This window comes from Elgaria multicarinata, chromosome 10, assembly GCF_023053635.1.
Source record: "Elgaria multicarinata webbii isolate HBS135686 ecotype San Diego chromosome 10, rElgMul1.1.pri, whole genome shotgun sequence".
NCBI classification, from domain to species: domain Eukaryota; kingdom Metazoa; phylum Chordata; class Lepidosauria; order Squamata; family Anguidae; genus Elgaria; species Elgaria multicarinata.
Genome location: NC_086180.1, coordinates 93,414,642 through 93,435,927, shown reverse-complemented (window position 1 = coordinate 93,435,927; position 21,286 = coordinate 93,414,642). Strand labels below are relative to the sequence as shown.

The window sequence follows — 21,286 nt, the reverse complement described above, 5'->3', positions numbered from 1 at the left end:
TTGACTAATTGCCCTGGAGCGTTGCTTTTTCTAAAGAACGTTGGGATTTAGACAAAGGAAGAGGCTTTTTTGTAAAGCTTTTTGTCTTGCAAAGTCACACGGTGTCTGATAGAAGGCTATTTTTGAATTTGAAAAGGGATTCTGAGGTTGTTAAGCCGGTCAGTTCCCAAAAAGGAAATTCAAATAACAAAAGGGTTGAAAAAACAACCAATTAGCAGTTATGGCACTTCAAATAGGAATGAATACACAAATGGAACAACTCACAGACACAAATTATATTACTTGGTCATTTAAGATTGAAATGAGTTTAAGAAACCAAGGGCTGTGGGAAGTGGTTACAGTCCCACCCGATGAAGATTTAAGTGCAGCTGATTTGAGAGAGTGGAATCGTAATGCAGAGAAAGCTAAAACCCACATAATCCTCTGTATGAGGAATGATCAGCTATTCTATGTTAATAGAGAGGATGCTGTTCATGTGATCTGGACAAAATTGCGTGAAGTATATGTAAGAGATACAGCAGGTTCTCGAATAAATTTAACACGCAGAATGTATAGGACGATGCTAAAAGAATCTGGAGATATTGGCAAACATTTGCAGGAGCTAAGAGAAAAATTCCAAAGTTTAGCATCGGCTGGCTTGACTCTTTCAGAGGAAATGAAGTCTTATATTATTTTGTCTAGCTTACCAACGTCTTGGGACGTGTTGGTGACTACCCTAGAGGGAGTGACCGTCCGTGATTTAACCCTGAATTATGTGTGCGGAAAATTATTAGAAGAACAACAGAAAAGACATTCCAAGAGAGAAGCCGTGAGCTCAAACGGCAAGGCAGACTCATTTCAACAATGGTCTGGTTCTGAAGGGGTTAAGACCGGGAATGTGAAAAAGGAGGAGACTGAATCTGCTTATTCAGTTTCTAAAAAGCACAAGCCACAAAAAACAATTGTTTGCTGGAAATGTGGCAAAATTGGACATAAGAAAATTGACTGTAGAGTGAGATTACAACCTGAGAAAGTTTCTGAGCATCGCTGGAAAAATGCTTCTTGTTCAAAGAAGTCAGCACAGCTCGTTACAGCCGGAGTGAGCAAGATGTCGAAGGAGGAAGGAAACGGAAGCTCAGCTATCTGGCTGATAGACTCAGCTTGTAATTCCGTTATTTCTACTAGAAAGGAAAGCTTCCTGGACTTCAGAGTCACGTCTAACAGATTTATTTTCCTTGCTGACGGCTCAAAGCAGGAAGTGAAGGGAGAAGGAATTTGCCATATTCCTGTCCTTAACGAAAGCTTTGCTAATGCTATTTTTGTTCCCAACTTAAGTCATTCTCTTTTAGGTGTGTCAAACCTAATGGAGAAAAAGTTCTCTGTCTCCTTTGAGGAGGGGAAATGTTTTATTTCCAGGCATGGAGAACTGAAGGGGACTGCCAGTTTAAAAAACGGTTTGTTTTTCCTGGACAAGAGCCAAGGTGGAGAGGAAGATATTTCTTCAAGTTCTATGACTTACAAAAACATTTCTCCCCATGACAATTGCCTACATTTATTTCATAGGAGATTTGGACATCCTTGTTTTAGATCTCTGGGCAAAACTCTCAAGATTGCTGAAGATGTGAGAGTAAAAAATTGCCAGAATTACCTTGACTGTTCCGTTTGTAAGTTGGCAAAATCACGTGTAGCCAATATTCCACGTGTAAGAGACTGGAGACATAAGGACATTCTTGGTCTAATACATTTAGATCTGACTGGTCCTTTCCCAGAGAGTTATGGGAAAGCTAAATATGCCCTGGTCATTTTAGATGACAAAACACGTTATTCATGGGTATATTTGTTAAAGCAAAAGTCTCAGTGTCTAGCCAAAGTAAAGGAATGGGTAAAAAAGGTGGAGAGATCTTTGCAAAGGCAAATACAGAACTTCTGTTCGGATCGGGGGGGCGAGTTTAGAAGTCTAGAGTTTGCTGATTTTTGCAGAAAGCATGGGATTTCTCATAAGTTTACAGATCTCATGGCGTCTTGGCAAGCTGGGAATGTGGAGCGGCGGATTGGCGTGCTGAAAACGAAAATGGAATGCTTAATGAAGGATGCCAAAGCAGATCCCAAGCTTTGGGGTGAAGCTTTTATGGCTGCAAACTATCTGTGCAACAGAACGTGGTCTTCAGCCATTAACAATATTCCTTTTTTCTTAATTTTTGGCAAAAATCCTAGTTTAAAACACATCAGAATCTGGGGATCCTATGCAATTGTGAATATTCCTTTAGCTCAAAGGAGACAGCTAGGACCCAGGGGAGTCAAAATGATGTTTGTTGGTTATGAAAATGGTAGTTGGAGGTTTTTGCACAAAGGAGGAAGAATTGTTGTCTCAAAATCTGCTTCCTTTGCTGAGCAGAATTGGGAATCGGTACATGATAATCCGTCAGTTTTACTAGATTTAGATTCTTCTAGCAGGCAAATGCCTGTAGCAACTCAGACCGAGCCAGAAGACAGAGAGCAACAAGAGGAGGAGGAGGAGGTGCAGATCCCCCGCAGGTCTCAAAGACAAAACAAAGGCGTGCCTCCCCATAGGCTTGGAATACATGCTTGTAATGTGAGCTGTGAACCTAATTCTTATGCGGAAGTAAAGCAATTAAGTTCTTTTGAACGAAAACAATGGGAGTGTGCCATGGAAAGCGAATTACAGAGTCTTCAAGAGAACAAGGTTTTTGAAGAAGTTGTTTTGCCTCCGGGACAGAAATCTTTAACTTGCCGCTGGGTTTTCAAACGCAAGCCGCTTGAAAACGGGGACACTAAATTCAAGGCTCGGCTGGTTGCTAGGGGATATAATCAGGTTAGGGACGTCGATTATGACGTCACTTTCTCACCCACTGTAAAATCAGAGACTTTACGCTTGTTTTTAACCCTTGCAGCCAAAGAAAAGTTGAAAATAAGTCAGTACGACTTTACCACAGCATATCTAAACGCACCAATCCAGGAAAAATTGTACTTGAGGAAACCAGAAGGGTTTGATAACAACAACAAAGTTTGGTTGTTAAAGAAGGCGATTTATGGGTTGAAACAGAGTGCGAGGTGCTGGAATTCAACTTTAAACAACACTCTGGTAAACGACATGGGTTTTTCTAGGAGCATTGCAGACCCTTGTCTTTACACGAAGGGGAGTGGTAAGGATTATAAAGCCTTAATTTTGTTTGTTGATGACATTTTGATATCTTGTTATAGTGACGCAGAGGTCCAAAAAGTAGCACAGCAGTTGGCTAGTAAGTATAACTTGAAATCCCTAGGGCCAGTGAAAAATTACCTGGGGGTAGAAGTTAAACAAACGGAGGACGGAAGCTTTCTGCTAAGTCAAAAGCAGAAAATTGAGGTGTTACTTGAACAGTGTGGGATGCAAGACTGCAAACCGGTGAAAAGCCCCATGGAACTGAACATACAAAGTACTTTACAAGGTGAATGTTTTAGCAACCCAGATTTGTATCGGTCTGTGGTTGGAATGTTGTTGTACTTAGTTAACTGGTCTAGGCCAGATTTGTCAGCTTCTGTCGCCATTTTAAGCAGGTTTGTTGCAAAGCCCACAATACCAGCCTGGAATGCCCTGAAAAGAGTTTTAAGGTACCTAAAAGGCACCTTGGAGCACGGATTAAATTTATCTGCAGAGCCAGATGAAGATTTATTGTGCTATGTGGATTCAGATTGGGCAGGCTGTACGGAAGATAGAAAATCCACGTCTGGATATATTCTATTATTTGGAAAAGCCCCAATATCCTGGAAGTCAAGGAAGCAAGCTTCAGTGGCCATATCTTCATGTGAGGCTGAGTATGGGGCACTGTCTGATGTTTGTGGTGAGATTACATGGCTATTGCAATTATTAAAGGACCTCAAAATCCATGTTGCAAAGCCTGTAACTGTGTTCTGTGATTCCCAAGCAGCAATTGCATTGGCGAATTCAGAAATCCTAAAGATAAAGTCTAAACACATAGCTATCAAGTTTCATAATGTCAAAGAACACATAGCTAGTGGAACATTGAAGTTAGCCTACTGTGAGTCCCAGAATAATTTGGCAGACGTCTTTACAAAACCGTTAGGAGCCATCAAACATTGGGAGATTTGTGAAACGTTAGGTTTCAGGCAGGGCTAAAAATGTGATTAACTGTACAAATGTTGTAACGTGGTGAAATAGTGGAAAACCCAAAAAGAAGGGGTGTTGGAGTCCTGAATTAGGACTGGTTTTTGTGATTTCCATATCTTTGTACAAGCCTGCAAAACCTGGAAGAAACTGAAGACTCAGCATCAGTCAATCAGCTTAAAGGTCAAGTTTGCAGGTGGACTTTATTGAATTATTGGGATGATGCAAAGTCTAATTGTCTTGCCATTGCCAATTAGTGGTTTCATCATTTGTTCAGGGAAGTGTATATAAAGAGAGTTTTGGAGCTTTGTAACCAGATTAAAATATTCCCTCTCTGCTGCTGTGAGCCCTGCTGTAACGTGTATGACCAAGTGTGTGAGTATGTTGGTGTAAATTTGTATTGCCATAAACTGTGTTATTTTCTATCAGTAAAATACTTTATTTTTGTACCAAACAAAATAGACTCTGTCTTGAAGTTAATTTGGTCTTTGCTGACTTTCATAGTTAAGAACCGCTGCTATTCTGCTAATTCACTGGCATAGTGAACAAAAGGGTTTATAAATAATATAACCCTCAAGATAAGTTTCAGAGATGTAGCTTTAAAAACAAAGAAGTTATAGGTGTTCTTTTGCCCAATGCAATCCTATGAGAAAAAAATTCCAAAATAGTAGGCGGAGCCTCGTGACTAAGCAGATCACTCTGCAAATGGGCGACCTGCTTCGCAACAGTTCGCCTCACCCCGACCTGATCCATCTCCGCCTTTGGCAGAGGTGAATCTGGCCGATCTGATGTCGCTTCTACGAACCGAACCGAAGCAGAGCACAGCCCTATTATTTACTAGGGCTGTGCACGAACCTCCCGATCCGCTCTGGATCCCAATCTGCAACTTCTGGATCGGATCTGCTCTGCCCCAGGTCGATCCCCCTATGGTCTGCTCCGCTCCGCTCTGGATCTAGATTGGAGCTCCGTTCCCCCCCCCCCAATAGACTTGCATTGAAAATGTCAAACGACTATAACTTTTTTAGTTTTCAAGTTAGAAACATCAAAATGGGCACCATGAGAGCTTATACATTTTTTACATGCCCATTTTGAAGGAAATCCAAGCATGCCCTGATTTTTGGGGAATATTTGAAAAATCCCCCCCCCATTTTCAGAAATGCAGTTAGCTCCATCATTTTTCAAGATACACACTTGCACCCGGCCACCATGAGAGCTTATAAATGTATCCTCATTCATGCCAATTTTGATGGAAATCCGAGCATCCTCTGCTGGTAATAAAGTCAGACAAAGCCTTTAAAAAAAATTGTTATGATCATTCCTAGATTCAGCAACACTGCTGCTTTTAATTCCACCCCTCCTGTAATTATTTATTTATTTATTTATTAAATTTATATAACACCCCATAGCCAATGCTCTCCTGGCTTTCCCTCTTCAGTGAAGTCAGGCAGGCTTTCATTGTGGTTCAAGTTTTTATTGTTGTGATTATATTATATTATTAATATTAGTACTGCTATTATTAATGTTATTATTGTTGTTGTTTAATAATGGCTGTGATCACAGTGCAGTCAATCAACTCTGAAGCAAGGTACAAAAGGTTTACTCTTATCGTCCTAGCTCCTATTAGTTATGGAATGTAAAAGGCATCTCTCTGTGCTGTTCCCGCCTCACAGGGCTGGTTTTCATTACTGGCTTTGAATGGCCTGGAAAGTGGAAACAATCCTCGGCTCACTTACTTGTGCCCCCAGGAATGTCTGCTGCATGCCCGCCTGCCCGCTTCTTCCTGGGTGCTGTCGTTGTGGGGTATTGGCATCTGCACAGATCTATGGCATAGTCTTACTTCGTGTGTGTGTAGCACCTCTCTGACTGCCTCTCTGCCCTCCTGGTGCCTGGGAGATGTAGATGGGCTGTGTGGGTCAACCCCACAAGCCTCTTGCATGCTTGCTCCCAGTGCTTCAGGGGCATAGCAGCCACCTGCTGCTTCTCCTCCTCTGTGCCCGTTTCACAGGGCCGGTTTGTGCGCATCTTGCTTTGACTTGTTTCTATAAAGAATGTGCTTTATTAATCAAACAATGGGAAACACATACATGTCATTTTCAGGAAAGATTGTTGCAATGAAGATTATGATGTTGCCCAAAATTAACTTCGTTTCAATATCTCCCAATTGGAATTTCAGATAAACAAATGACTAAATTGTTCTTCTAATTCATATGGATGGGGGGGAAACCCCAGAATAAAATCTCAGATACTATATGATAGAAAAAAGAGGGGGGGACAAAGAGGCCCAACTTTGAAACTGTTATATTACAAGTAGAGTTGTCCATTGCCCTTTTGGAGCCTGATGAATCCCTATGATGGACCCAGTTCCCCAAGTCCAGGAACTTTACCTAAGTATTTTTTGTGCAAAATGGTGGTGGTAGCAGATGGTGTTGGCATTAGTCCCCACCATGCCACCCACCAGTACTACAACCACCACTCTGTGCAAACCTCTCACACTCTCCTTGCAGACAGTGTTACAGGGGGGCTGATATTGGGGGGGTCATCTGTTGGCCTCCCAGACCCAGTCAGACATTCACAGCAACCTTGGTGAATTTCATGTACACTCATTCAAGTCTGGGAAACAAACTAGGCAGGTGGAGCAAGAATAAGTTATTCATCTCATACCCAGAACCCAACTTGAGCCTTCATCCCAAATACCCTTTTACTGTGGTTACCCCTCAAATTATCCCACTTCATTTATATAGTGCTTATATACCGTATGAAAACTTGCAAACTTACACTTGTGCGTTTGTATGTCCCAAGGCTCTTTATACCTCTCCTGTAGCGCATTGGCATTACCCCATGGAGGTTCACTCACACCTTGTTGTTTTCACCGTGGCCTCACCCACTGATCTCATTTGTACCTCCCCCCACAGTTTATTGGTTGTTGTAAGTTGGACAACTCCCCCTCCATTCATGCTGTCTGAAAACCTCCCTCCCCTCTTCCATGATCTGCATATGTATGGGCATTGTTATATATGTGTTTACTCAGAAGTAAGATTCTCTCTGTTCAATGGGGTTTCCTCAAAGGTAAGCCAGCATGTGATGCTAGCAGTTGAAATCAATGGGATTTACCTTTGAGTAAGGGAAACAGCACATCTGTAGTTCATGAACTTCAAGATGCAAGCAAGCACACATGCACACCACCACCACTTCGCCCGCTCACTTTCTTTCCCGCTTCTCCAAGAGAAGGAGCCATGATCGCCGGTTTAACAACACTTGCTTCATGTCTGCTTGTGATGGCACTGACCTCACACAGAAGGCCTTGCCTAGCACACCCTTCTCAAGCCAAGCGCCACCTCTTGAACAGCCTGAGGAAAGGGTAAAAACAACACAACCTCTCCCCTATATGTGAGGGAACAAGGTAAAGGGTTGTGGGAAATAGGTTCTATTACTAAGGTATTGAACTGCAGGTGTATTGTTAGATGTTTTTACACTGTGTAATATAGCAGGTAATAAATCCGAGCTGGCTAGTGGTTTGTGGTAACAGAACACGAAGTAAAGTTTATTGAAATTGAACAGATCTTTAGTATTTCAATTTAGATCAAACCTGCATATTTTTATATTTAAAACAACAATCCCAAGTCCCTTAAAATTCTATCTCTTCTCACTCCTCACACACCAACACTCTCCTGAAGCACAAGCCAGACTAAAACTCCCAGAATAAAACCAAACCTCAAAACTAAAAAACCTCACAATCCCCTCAGCCAACCTATTTATACTCATCCCTCCCTTTCTCTCACCACACCCACTCAGTCAAACTTTTTGCACTCTCTTAACATACAAACCCAGACATACCTAAGGGACAGAAAGGTGGGTATCGCCACATTGCTCATCCTCCCCTCTCCTCGACTGGGAGTTGGGCCTAACAGCCCCCTAGATCTGAGCTAAAAGGGGGCAGAAAAGAAATTAACACGCTGCCACTAAGCATTGTTTATGTGGTTACCCTCTCCTAAGGCTGCAATTCGAAGGGCACTTCCCAGGATGGGGACCCACACACACACTAAAATTCTTGGGGGTTTCTTCCAGGGGAGCTAGTTTACAATCGGGGCATAGATTTTCTCAAGCAAGTTCCAAGGAGATCTGTGGGGCAGCGCAACCCACTTCACCCCAAATTGGATGTTTCCATCAAACTGTATTTTGTCTTCCACTCTGCACTCCATGCACCCCTCCAACGATTGCCCCAAACTTCAGCAGGGAAGCAGCTCTAAGAGAGCATTGGTTGTTTTATTATGGTTTTAATTTTTGTGAACCGCCCAGAGAGCTTCGGCTATTGGGCGGTATAAAAATGTAATAAATAAATAAATAAATAAATAAAAACCGTCCCATTTAAACTGCTGCTGGGGTGAATTCACATTTTCCCCTCTCCCCTTTGCATTTCAATCTTGAAGATGCACAGCTTCGCTTGTTCAAAGGGGTGGAAGACCGCGCCTCTGTTCCTTCGCAGTAGTGGACTATAAGCTCCAAAGGGCTTGAGGGAGGAAATTTAAATTCATTGGTTGGTGAAATTTAAATTCATTGGCGCTCTCCCTACCTACAATTTTAATACATGTTGCCTAGGCTACAGCCATTCCCCTAACCCCTAACCCTAACTCTCCCTCCCTCTGTGGCTCCTCCTTAGGAAAAGGGTACAGAAAGAGGGGGAATCTTTCCAGCCCCCCTTCCCTCAATTTCTCTTCCCTCCAAGCACAGACAAAGGGGCAGCATGTCATGTTAGCAGTTGAAATCAATGGGATTTACTTTTGAGTAAAGTAAATCCCATTGAAAGTGCACAGCTTCGGATGTTCAAAGGAATGGAAATATACTAGCAGACTATAAACTCCAATGGATTTGAGGGAGGAAATGTAAAAAACCCCATAAAAAAATCAATGGATGACCCAATCTGGTTCAAATTCAGCATGCTGAAAGCTCTCCTTAAGACCTACCACTGCGCCAATTTGGATCTCTTTATCTTTAAAAATGAGGGTGCTGCTGGCAAGGAGGGTGCATTTCCCACATTTATTTTAAGGTGAAAATGGACTAGTTAAGATGGAGGAAGCAGGAGGAGGAAGGATTTGAATTGACAATTAAAAACACCCACTGGAGACAAGACACACCCCTTTCTTTCATCAGCAATTCTGCCCCTTGAAAACACACCCACGGAACACCGAATTCAAACCGAATTTAACACCGAGCTCCGGCTACTGGGCGGTATAGAAATGTAATAAATAAATAAATAAATAAAACTAGGGATGAAAGTACATGTTGTGGTTTGAGCGGTGTGCTTTCACATTACTGGAAGAACCAGACTTTCTGAGCACCAAAATACGCCACCAAAAGAGGAGGAAAACTCACAATCCCAGCTGGACATGGTGCATGTCATCGGAGTCCTTCGCCCTGAAAGCAGACTATAACTCAGGCAGCAACTGAGTCCTTTGCATTGAATTTGCTGTGAATGCAGACTATAAGGCTGGTGTGATAAAGCTCTTACTTTTCTCTGAGATCTGCCAATAACTGAAAGTTTGATGCAAGTCATACCTCTGGCTCCCTTTGGAATATAACAACTCGACCACCTTTGTCCCCTGTTGCCAGCAACTCTCCTGTGTGGTTGAATTCAACTGTTGAAATTACATCAGCTGCGGAAGAAAAAGAAAGAAAATTACAATGGTGTGGCCAGACAAACCAGAAGAAAATATGGTAACTGATTCCCCTCTTCTTTTCTTGAGCCCTATCTTCAGCCAATGGTATAACAAAGGGGAATGCAGGGAACTGCCTCTCCAGAACCCTTTTCAGAGCAGGACTGATGTTATGATCTGCCAGAGAACTAGGGCAGGCCTTAACGGGGAGCAGTGAATTGTGAGGTGCGCTGGCCGACAGTGAAGGGAGAAAGGCTGGTGGAGAGCGGTTAGCATCTCCTCCCCAGGAGGGGACTGCTGAGCCAATCAACACAATGATGGGGTGTTGCCAAAGAGGCAGACCCAGCAGAGTGAGATCTCTCCTTTTTTCTACCTCCAGTTCAATCTCAGGCAGTCCTCCCATGCAGCTCCAGGATTGCAGTTGCTGTCTTCAGCAGTTGCTTACTTTCCCAAGAGTAAATCCATAGGGGAAAGAGATCACTGAGCTCTCAAAAGAGCTCCAGAAAATGGGCTCCAGAAGGAGCAAACCAACCAACCACCCCTTCTGCCATAAAACAGGAGCAAGCAAAAGACCTCAGAAAGCCAAGCGTGGAAGAACAGCACTGCCTCTGCTGCTATCAAGACAAGGAGCACACCTTCTGGGAAGCAAAGCAGTGGAAGATGAGCAAACTTGCCTGTTTGTTGGGAGGTCTGGAGATCAAGGAGCAGGGGAGGGAGTTGGTCCTGGGGTGAGAAGAAAAACCAGAGTTGGGGGGAGGAAAGGAAGCTGGAGGAGATGCGGCTGAAAAAGTGCAACTAGGGCAGCAAAAGACCATAACTTTCTGCCCCCCCCTCCTGCTCAGGAAACAACATGCTCTTTCCCCCACTTTTAATTTCTCACCAGCTTGGCCAGGCTATAGGAAAATGGTATAATCCTCCCCATACTGAATTTGACAGCTACCATTGGAAAGAGATAGGACACATGGCAGTGGCCATTTTAAAATGGAACCAACCCCACGTTGTTGGTAGCACAAGTACAAACAACAAAAGTGGAGGCACAAGTTACTTTTAAAAGCTGCCCTAAAGAAGGTCTTCGTCCCTGCATAAGTTATGAGTATCTGCTACCCAAGCCCCATGGTTCTGCCCAAAAGGCTGGTAGGGGGCTGCTAGATTTCCTCGCTCTGAGGTGGCGGCCAAACAATTCATCTCATGAAGCCTAGGCCATTCCTTTCTCCTCATGCCCCAAACTGTTCTCTGGGATTTAGGGGCTGCTCTTATTAGAAGCCAAAATGGAAAGAAATTATCACCCACTCTAGGGAGAGGGCAGGCAATAAAGGACCCATATAAATGGACATTGCAGCAATCCCAATCCCCCCCATTAAATCCTCTCCTATAAAGCTCACTGGAAGGGCTGTGGTTCTGTGGTAAAGCACATGCTTGGCAACTGGTAAAATGGGTGGTGGGGTAAGGCTACAGAAAGTACCCAGGCTTAGCCACAACCAGGCACAAACCTACACACACCTGGGAATATACAAAAGCAATGTTCCAGCACCCCATTATTGAGAGGAGAGAACTTGCAGGAGCTTCAGCACTCACTCAGACTTCATTTTCCTAGAAGGAGGGAACTGGGGACATGTGGGGTTTTATTTATACTGGCCTCTGGACAAGGGTCCATAATATTGCCTGCCCAATCAATCCCTGTGGCGTATCAGCAGTCTGGGGGATTTCTTTGGTCTTAGATTCACCCTTCCCCCAACCTCACATCCTCCTACAGCAAGCCTCACTTGGACCCTCCCTTGGGCCTAATAGAACAACGGTTACCAAATCAGGAATCACAGAATTGGGGGGAAATTCTTAATTTCCTTGTACTCAGAAGCACTGAGTTGTAAGGGACCTCTAGAGGTAGCACATAACATTCTGGAGGGGTGCATAAAAATAATAGCAACAGGGTTTAGCATCTGCCTTGAAGGATGCAGCAGGTCCCAGGCTCAAGCATCCCCCTCAATATGTACATATAAAGATTAGGTATTCTAGATAAGGAATTAAAAAACAACCCACCCACCCCAAATGCCTTAGTCTACATCTTGTACAAGATGTAGTCTATGGTATGGCCACACTTGAAATACTATGTATAATTCTGGTAACCACACTTGAAACCAAACAAAAATGGGCAACAAAAAGGATCAAGGAGATGGAGCAACTCCCTTATGAGAAAAAGGGTTTCAACCCTTTGGGGCTTTTTAGGTTTGGAAGGAGGCGAGACATGACATGCATAGTGTAGAGAAAGTAGAGAGTGAGGCAATTTCCCCCTCTCTTATCACAGGAGAATGAAATAGGGCCATCCCATGAAGCTAATTTTGAGAGATTCAGGGCAGATAAAAGGAAGGACTTCTTAACACAGCATATACTTAAAGTATGGAATTCACTTCCACAAGATGTAGTGATGAAAACCAATTGTGGATGGCTGTAAAAGGGGAGTTAACAAATTCCTGGAGTAGATGACTATCAGTGGCTTCTAGCCCTGCAGGCAGCTGGTTGGCTAGTAGGTGAGTAGAATGCTGGACTGGATGGATCTTGGTCTGATCCAGCACAGCTCTTCACATGTTCTTATGTAAATGTTATAGGTGTGGATCAAAGGGGCATAAGCTTCAGAGAAACCAGACCCCAACACGGCTTTGATACAAACTCCGCCTCAGATGAGGGGCAGGTGAATAGGCACAGAACCACCTTTCCATACAGTAGGTCCCTGAGCCAAGTCTGATATTCTGAAATAAGGGTAAGAGATAACAGAAGGCTGCACCTGTTAATAATTCATGTCGCAAAGGATAACACTTTGAGAAAGAACAAGGTTTCTTTAGCCTGTTGCTGACACTCAGTGTAACCTACCTAACATGGTAGTTGTGGGTATCTCCTCCTCCCCTCCATGACATCTTCTCCAAATACTTGGGCAATCAGCCCACATAGGCAGTACAGCCCTCTGCACTGCTGGACAACAGAATCCCAGTATCAGCCACAGAACTGAGCAAGTAAGAAATGCCCGGAAGGAGCAGGGCCCAGACCAAAAGGGTCAGGAAGAGCCAGAAAGTCAAGTGAGATCCTACAAAACACAGAGGGGGACAGGTAGTGAAGGAAAATCAGGTGGGCCCTCCTCATGGAGGAGGGACCCTTAACATCAGCCAAGGACTACTGGGCAGAGGGGGCTCACATCCCCACTCTGCAGGGATGGGTTCTACACTCCAGGGTGGTGGAATGCAAAAGGGAAGGCAAATGTAGGGATAGCATGGGCACTGGAAGGTGCAGCTCAGACAAAGACCCAGTCACCTCTATGCATGAGGGAAAGGAGAAGCAAAAGGAGAAGCCATTAAGTAGAGAAGAGGAATGCAGTTGATATATTGGACCACTGGAGTAGCCTGTTGGCTTCCGGTATTACGAGCTGCAGCTTGCTTGAGCTCTGTAAGAACGCTTACCTTTCAGCTACTAAATCCTTAACTATCTAAGCTACTGTAAACACTGAACACCAAACAGTAAGTCTTAGCCTGAACAATGCCTCCTTGTCCTGATAAGTTGTCTTTTTATTTCTCTCTGTGGCTAAAGCACAAGAGAGCAGAGAAATTAAGAATTAAACAGCTTTTTAACTACAACTCCAGCTGAAGTAAACTGAACCGAAACTAGTCCAGAAAAGACTTTACAAGACAAACAAACAACCTTCTCTGAAGCTTTCTCTGCAGCGGTTTTATCAGCTTATCAGTGTTGTCTGCATTGTTGTCCCGACTTACTCAGTGGAACAGTTTGGAAAACAAATGCAAGCAGCAAGTCTGAAAGAGCTGCAACTTTAGGTGGCTAGGTCTGAAGGTGGAATCCGAGCCCATACATGTGGGAACACTCTTTGTTTTTTTCAGGATTCTTATCCATTTTACTTTATTAATATTATTCTTAAATCCAAGTTGTCTGTCCTGTTCAACAAAATTCTAAACAATATTTTAAATATAACTGTTCTGTTATGGTGACTTTTTATTATCACTTTTCGTCTCTTGTGTTATGGTTTTCACCAGAGGACGATACAAACAGCTGGGCTTGGAGCCTGTGACTGAAGATGTTATGTCCTTTGTTAAGGCCCACAAACAGTTTAAAATTACTGACTTTTTCTGCCCATCTGCTGAGGAACAAGCAGAGCCAGACTGTAAGTCAAACCCAGCTGCTGAAGGGGTTGAAGGGGTTCTAGATTGGTCTCTGGACCCAAAATGCCTACTGATGTCTATGGACCCAGGAACTCAGACGGGTGGTAGGGACAGTCTAGCTGCAGAACTGGCCTCTGCAGGGGACACCCTTTTCAGCCCAGGAATCTCACCTCACCACCCAGAAAGTAATAGACTGAGTCCTAAAAGTATTAACATTCTGAATCTCCCATGTAACTCTATAAACAGGAATGGCAATGCATTAGCAGAGCAATCTGCCTTCCACCCCTTGAATGCCATCAATACATGCGATGATTGTCATTCTGAAAAGCAGCTGTTTACCTACCAGCAAGATTTGCTTAGGAGCCTTTTTACCTGCTGGTCAGATGACCTATCTCAGATAAAGACATTCTTAACTGAGTGTAAGGAACTTCTGTCCACTTTAGTGAACTTTGTGCTAGTTAATTTAAGAGGAGGGGGAATATCCTCACACAATGAGAAACTCATGCGGGCATCTGGCAACAAGTCTAAGTTAAATGTTGATGACACAAATAAATCCCCTACCCGAGTGTCCTCCAACAGGAAGGTTGGGAAAAACTTGTGCAGGAGGGATAAGGACAAAAAGAACAAAATCACACTGCTGAGAAACAAGACACACAGATCCAAATCTGCCAATGCCACAACTCAATGCAAAAAGGAATCAAAAAACAAAATAACCTCAGCAAACACTAAGAGTCCACTTAAAATGGTATTTAATTCCCTAGCTAAGCACTTGGAGGATGTGATTATGATCATGAAGTCAAGCTATCTGAACTCCACTCATCCAGTGAGCACAGTCCACCATGCAAGGGTCGAAGGAAAAATGGAACCAACTGAGCTTAAAGCAGAGTGTGCCCACTCTAACACCAAAACATCTGTTTATCCTCAGGATCCTCAGCCACTACCACCGCTCTCGACCAAGGGAAACACTTCATCTTTGATGCCCCCTGCGCAAGATCATGGGGTGACTTCTCTTTTGGTGAACAATCCCTGGCAGCTACAACTAATAAAGCAAAACCTGGTCTTCTCCAACTACCCTAAGCCTAAGGGCTTGCTGACACAGACGGAACGCACAAAACATTTCGTGCAGTTCGTATATGATCACTTAGAGATTCAGATTGACTCTGGCTCCATCCAAAGGATTGAATATCTTTTCTATAACTATACTAAAGCCCGTGCTATTGCAACATTTGATTCTTGTGACATAGCTGCAAAAATCCTAAGTGCCAGAGAGGTACTACTCAATAAGGATGTAATTGTAAATAGACACTTTGTTAACACCATCCCGGCTTTCCACATATGAGGTTTGAGAAGAGGTACAAGCCTTGTCAATGCACCTAGCAGAGAACCTCCTGTTGGAGACCTAATTGATCTCAGCATGCCCTCAGATTCTTCTCTTAATCCCCCATCTCAGTCGTTCAAAGATACTCTAAAACCTGGAATGCCCCATAAATCCCCAGCTGCTGAGAATCCTCTAATAATCAACACCAATGCCCTTCTTGTAGAGGAGAGATCACTGATTGAGAGTTTTGGAGCCCTCCCTGCGATGGACCAGAACGTGATTGTGTCCAGACTCTCAGCTCTGACAGCACAATTACTGAACAGCCACCAACAGGGCCCTGAGCTCAATCAACATAACAACGGTCATCCCATCACCGATCCCTCAAAAGAGGAGCAAAATATCTGGACTAAGATGGGGTGCACAACTCGTGTAGAAAGCTCCTCAGACAATAATCAGAGAAACCTCAACCTCAAGGGGGCCCCAGCCCTAAGTCCCAAGATTACAGTTAAACATCCACCAAATCTGGGCCAACAGACTGTCTCCCCTATCCATGGAAGGTGTGGACTTCTGTCTGTTCCATCTGGAAACACTTCTACTGCAGCAGGATCCTCTCCCATAAAGCAGAAATGCTCCAGCTACAACACGCCGGATTGGATTGTCATGCAGTCCCTGGACCCTCATGAGATTGGCTCACTTAAGACCAAGAATTCTGCCAGGCAAATTGCATCACCCTTCAACCCCCATGCTTTTGCATCCAATTGCTGTGTTCTGGGAGACCAGGAGGGAGGCATGGACACGATATTTGGATTAGATTGACTCTGCTTGGGCCATGCTAACAGCCCACTAAAAATCCTCTGGCTGGAAATCTAAATGTAGAGACCCTGACCTCCTAACTTACCTCAACAGCTTTGATGTGGTCATGCTCAAGGAGACCTGGTGTGATGACCATATCTATGCAAATGGTTTTGTGTCCTATTGCCTCCCTGCATTGCCAAGTAAAGGCAAGGGCAGAGCCAGAAAGGGTTTAAGTATCCTGGTGTCTTCTTCCCTTGACACCAGGATAAGAGAACTCCCCAACCACTCTTCATCCATACTGGCTCTGGCCTTGGAATCGGGGGGTGCTGGGCTGACTTTGCTTATATTCAATGTCTACTTTCCCCCAACAGCTTGCAAAGAGACTATTCAGGCTAGCTGGCTTAAAGCTGAAGGCTATTTTCTAGAGCAGTCAGCTAAATTCCCCTCAGCCTATCCTATAATTGCGGGTGATTTCAATGCAAGAACTGGAACCCATCTCCTGGACATCTCTAGGTGTGGTGATCTATACACATTGGGCAACAACAAACTCAGAGCTGGCCAACGCAACTCCAAAGACTCCTTTGTCAATTCTGCCGGAGTCTGTCTGCTCCAGTTTGTCTCTAGAAATGATTTCCGTATCCTGAATGGCACTAGTGCTGATGATGCCTGGGGTGAATTTACATATATTTCTTCTAGGGGAGCAAGCACAGTGGACTATATTTTAGTCCACCCACAGCTTAAATCCTGGGGGTGTAACTTAAGAGTCGCTGTACGCTCTGACAGTGACCACCTCCCACTGTAGCTTTCTCTTGACAACCTAGGCTCCTCAAAACTGTCTACTCACCCCTGTCCTTCTCCTGGCTCTCTTAAAGTAAATTCTAACAGGATCAAATAGTCTCACAAAACTGGCCTGGTTTTCAGTAGGTTAATCCATTCCCCCCGTCTACTGGATGTTATAGATTCAATCTCCATGACCGCTTCGCCTAGACAGGGCATCTTAGCTTTTGAAGAGGTTACACAGGCCTTGTGCTCCTCCCTACAAAACTCTGTCAGCACAATGACACGCCCAAGAACCAGTAGAAACAAATGGTTCGATCAGGAGTGCATTAATCTCCTGAGATGCATTCAAACAGCTTATTCTTCATATCGCACGAACAATGATTGCCAACTCCCACACTCATACTTTGTGCTTAGGAGAGAATATAAGAAATTGTTACAGCGCAAAAAGAATGAAGCAACCTGTGAATCCTGGCAAATGTTGATAGCTGCTTCCGTAACTCGCAGCTGCAAAACTTTCTGGCAGCTAGTATCGGGTGCGCTAAGCAATAGAAGTGGCAGTCCGGAATGCCATATTTTTGCTAGTATCTTGGAAGATCATTTCCGTATTGTTTTCAGTGACAGTAGTGACACAAATCCCCCTCCCTGCCTATCTCCTGCTGCCCCTGAATGGCCCCCGGTTGACTCTCCCACTGTGGAGGACTTACTTCACCAGCTAAAGCCTGGCAAGGCTCCTGGCCCTGATGGTATCCCTTCAGAGCTGGTTCAAAGTAACATCAGCTGGTGGGCCCCACTGCTGGCCTCCCTATTTTCCTTAATTAACCAATCAGGCATTATCCCAGCAGCTTGGCTGAAAGCCTTCATAATTCCAATATATAAAAAAGGCCGTAAAGATGACCCATCTAACTTCCGCCCTATTAGTCTGCTATTGATAGTGGGGAAGGTCTATGCTAGTTGTTTAGGTCTCAAACTAAAGGCATGGATCAATGAGCATGACCTACTGGATGAAGAGCAGATTGGCTTTAAACCTGGCTGTTCAACCCTTGACCACTGTTTGGTCCTGGCTCATCTGGCTTATAGATACTCTGCCCCTAAAGGTGGCAAACTTTTTGCAGCCTTCATTGATTTAAAATCTGCATTTGATTCTATATCTCGCCCATGTCTTTGGAACAAACTGGAACAGCTTTCTGTTGACAAAAGACTCTTGTTCTTGATCCAATCCCTCTACCAAAACAACACCGCACAGGTCCGTTGCAGCCCACAAGGTCATTGCACAAAAGAGATCGCTGCATCCTGTGGGGTAAGACAAGGCTGTGTGCTTGCTCCTCTTATTTTATTTATTCATTTATTACATTTTTATACCGCCCAATAGCCGGAGCTCTCTGGGCGGTTCTCTTCTATTTAACTTGTATCTGGCAGACCTCCCTCATGCATTGGAGCCATTACCATCCCATCCACCCAAGATACAGCATACCAAAGTCTCTCTTCTTCTGTATGCAGACGATGCTGTTCTGATTTCTCAGACTAGGGTGGGCCTCAAAAGATTGCTGTGTGGCTTTGCCAACTACTGTACAGAAAACCTTCTTTCAATCAATTACACAAAATCCAAGGTACTGGTGTTTTCCAAACGTAAGGTCAGATTTTCCTGGGTCATGGGGAACTCCAAGATTGAGCAAGTGGGCTCCTATAAATATCTGGGCATATGGTTTCATGAAACCATTTCATGGAGAGAGCAGGGGAAGCATTCCAAGATTAAAGCTGAACAACATGCAGGTGCAATTACCCGCTTCTTTTTTACAAGGGGTGGGAAATTCCTCCCGGCAGCTGTCCAGGTCTTCAAGGCCAAAATCATCCCTCAGATTCTCTATGGGGCACCAATCTGGTTCCCGTGTTCTAAATGCTCCTATGAGGGCATTCAGTCATCTTTCCTTAGGGTGTTATTTGGTGTTCCCAAGTGTGTCTCTGGAGCTGTCCTTAAGTTAGAGGCTGGTCTGAATTCTGTTAACTGTCTGGCTTGGATCCATGCTATCCATTTCTGGCTTCACTGCAAGTTGGCACTTCCAACAAATTCCCTGGTATCCAAGATCCTGTCAGACCATTTTGAATCTCCCTGGTCAAAGGCCATGACAAGTAAAATCAACTCAGTAGGCCTGTCATCCCCTATGCTACTATCAAGGGATTTAGCTAGTGCCAAATCACTAGTGAAACAGAGGCTGCTCGATATAGACATGCAAGATCTCCAAAGTGCTGCTCGGGGTCCATGCTCCCCACAGTCCCTAGGTCTACCAGTCCCCTTTTGCAAAGATGGGATGCCTTACCTGCGCTGGTTAACAATCCCCAAAACCAGGAGAGCATTCTCACTAGCCAGACTTAACGTCCTTCCCTCTAAACTTCTAGATGGCCGATACAACAAAATCCCTCTGCTCAACAGATGCTGTCCCTGTAACAATACTGAGGTAGAAACTGTATCACACGTGTTACTGTTCTGTAGATTTTACCAAGGGGCTAGGAATGATCTTCTGAACCCCATTTTACAATCTTTTCCTGGTCACCCAACTGAATTCTTAATATCCCTTTTACTTCGGAACTCAGACAAATCAATCACTGAGCAAGTGGCCAAGTTTTTGAACTTGGCCATTTCTATTAGATCCTCTATGATTACTTGTCTTTTTAATAGCTAATTGTATGCTCAGTCCTTTTGTATGTAATTTTGTTGGAATGGTCTATTGACTGCAATAAACTGTTGTTTGTTATTGGACCACTGATCATGGCTGTTCACGGTGGGGCCCCACATAAAGCACAGGCCAGAGTCCTTCCCATCGATCAGGACTCAGTTTAAGTGAGATGCTCTGCTTAGGGTATGCTGGGATTTCAATCAAGGGAAAATGCTCAGGGGCACATTGTAAAGTCTCCCATGGTGGTGAAAGTGTCCCGGGACCATTATGGGATAAGGGATTGCAGCTGACTCAGCACCCACCCCAAATCCATTATGGTATACTGGTTAGAGTGAGATCTGGGATAGAGTCCCCACTTGGCCGTGGTGCTCACTGGGCGACTTCAGGCCAGTCATTGACTTTTAGCCTAACCTGCTTCACAGGATTGTTGTGAGAATAAAAGGGAAAGGAGGAGCAACATGTAAGCCACCTTGGGTTCCTAGCAAGAAGGAAAAAGTGAGATAGTAAATAAATAATTAAAAAAAATCGTATGCAAGGGTATTGGAATTGGCTCACACACCAGGCAGAAGCCCTCTTTCACTTCCAGGAGGACAGGAGAAGGGAGTTGTCAGCCAGCACAACATTTTCAGCACAATATGTTCTGGGTGTAAATAGTAATATAACAGAAACCCAATCTCACCTCTGAGAGGAGAGATTTCCAGTCTAGGGCACTAGAAGTGGGAATCAGCCCAGACTCCTTCACCAAATGACCTGTGGGCACCTCCACAATAAACACTGCGATCAAGCATCTGGACTGATGGTATTTCAATATTCACAGCCTGCCAGAACTAGGGCACACTTCAAACCTTGTACATCCAAGGAGCAACTATTTTTATCCTTCTGATCCCTGAGCCTGTTTAGGGGCTGGAAAGTCAGTAGAAGGCTTGCACTGGAGGTGATCAGCAACACCCAATGGGTGAGGCCTGTAATGTTTACTCTGCTGGCTTTGTGGGGCTAGATCACAGCTAAGTTAGGTTGGACACAGTTCAAGGTGACACGATGCAGGGCGGCCTTCTCCCTAGCAATTTTGCAGGTCTTAAGGATGAGTGAACTAGTTGCTACAAATGAAGCAGACATCACAAGGTGAATCATTGATGGCCAAGACATGGCACTACTGGGAGAATGTATGCCTTAACAGTGGGAGTTTAAAAAAATTGCTCAGGGGGCGGAGCTTGGCAGCCATGGCGATGGCGGGTTTCTTCTGAGGCTCTGAGCGGCTTTAGCTGGAAAAAGCAATTATCTCTCTTTTAATGGGCATAAATCTTTGAGCAAACGACAGAAAATGATTATAAAAGCTACTGAAGCTGAGAAGAGTGGAGAGAGTCGATGAAGGGAGGTGAGATGAATGGAGATTAATGGAATGTCTTTGTAAGCGGCAGCGGCGAAAGCGAAAGTAAACTCTGATGCAGTTTAAAAAGAAGGAATTTATGCTTGCTAGACATTGATTTGTTTTATAACCTTTCATCACTCATCTCACATGGGAATGACTGAAATGCTGGCTTTGTAAAGTGGAAGTTGCTGGTTGGATTAATTGGTGTGGCGAGAAGGGGGGTGAAGGGGTGGAAGAAACAGCATTCGGTGAGGGAGATGTGGGATATTGAGAGACTGTGAATGATTAGATCTGATCCCCTCTAGTGAATGCTGTTGTGAACTGGATATATTCCCCCCCCTCGTGAAGAAGGAAGTGTGTTTGCTACATAGAAGAGAAGCCAGTATAAGTTGCTAAGGAAGTGAATTGGACTCTAAGATTTATGCCCCACTCAGAAGGG

The 21,286-nt window shown here is 44.2% G+C and overlaps 1 protein-coding gene across 2 annotated transcripts in view; it reads right to left on the bottom strand.

Annotated features, from left to right (window-relative positions):
* Nucleotides 1-21,286, bottom strand: part of PPP2R2C (protein phosphatase 2 regulatory subunit Bgamma) — a 303,850-nt gene that overhangs the window by 192,258 nt on the left and 90,306 nt on the right. For both annotated transcript variants that reach the window (XM_063135823.1, XM_063135824.1), the window contains one exon: nucleotides 9,659-9,756. In XM_063135823.1, the coding sequence (XP_062991893.1) occupies nucleotides 9,659-9,756 (98 nt within the window). The remainder of the gene's footprint in view (nucleotides 1-9,658; nucleotides 9,757-21,286) is intronic.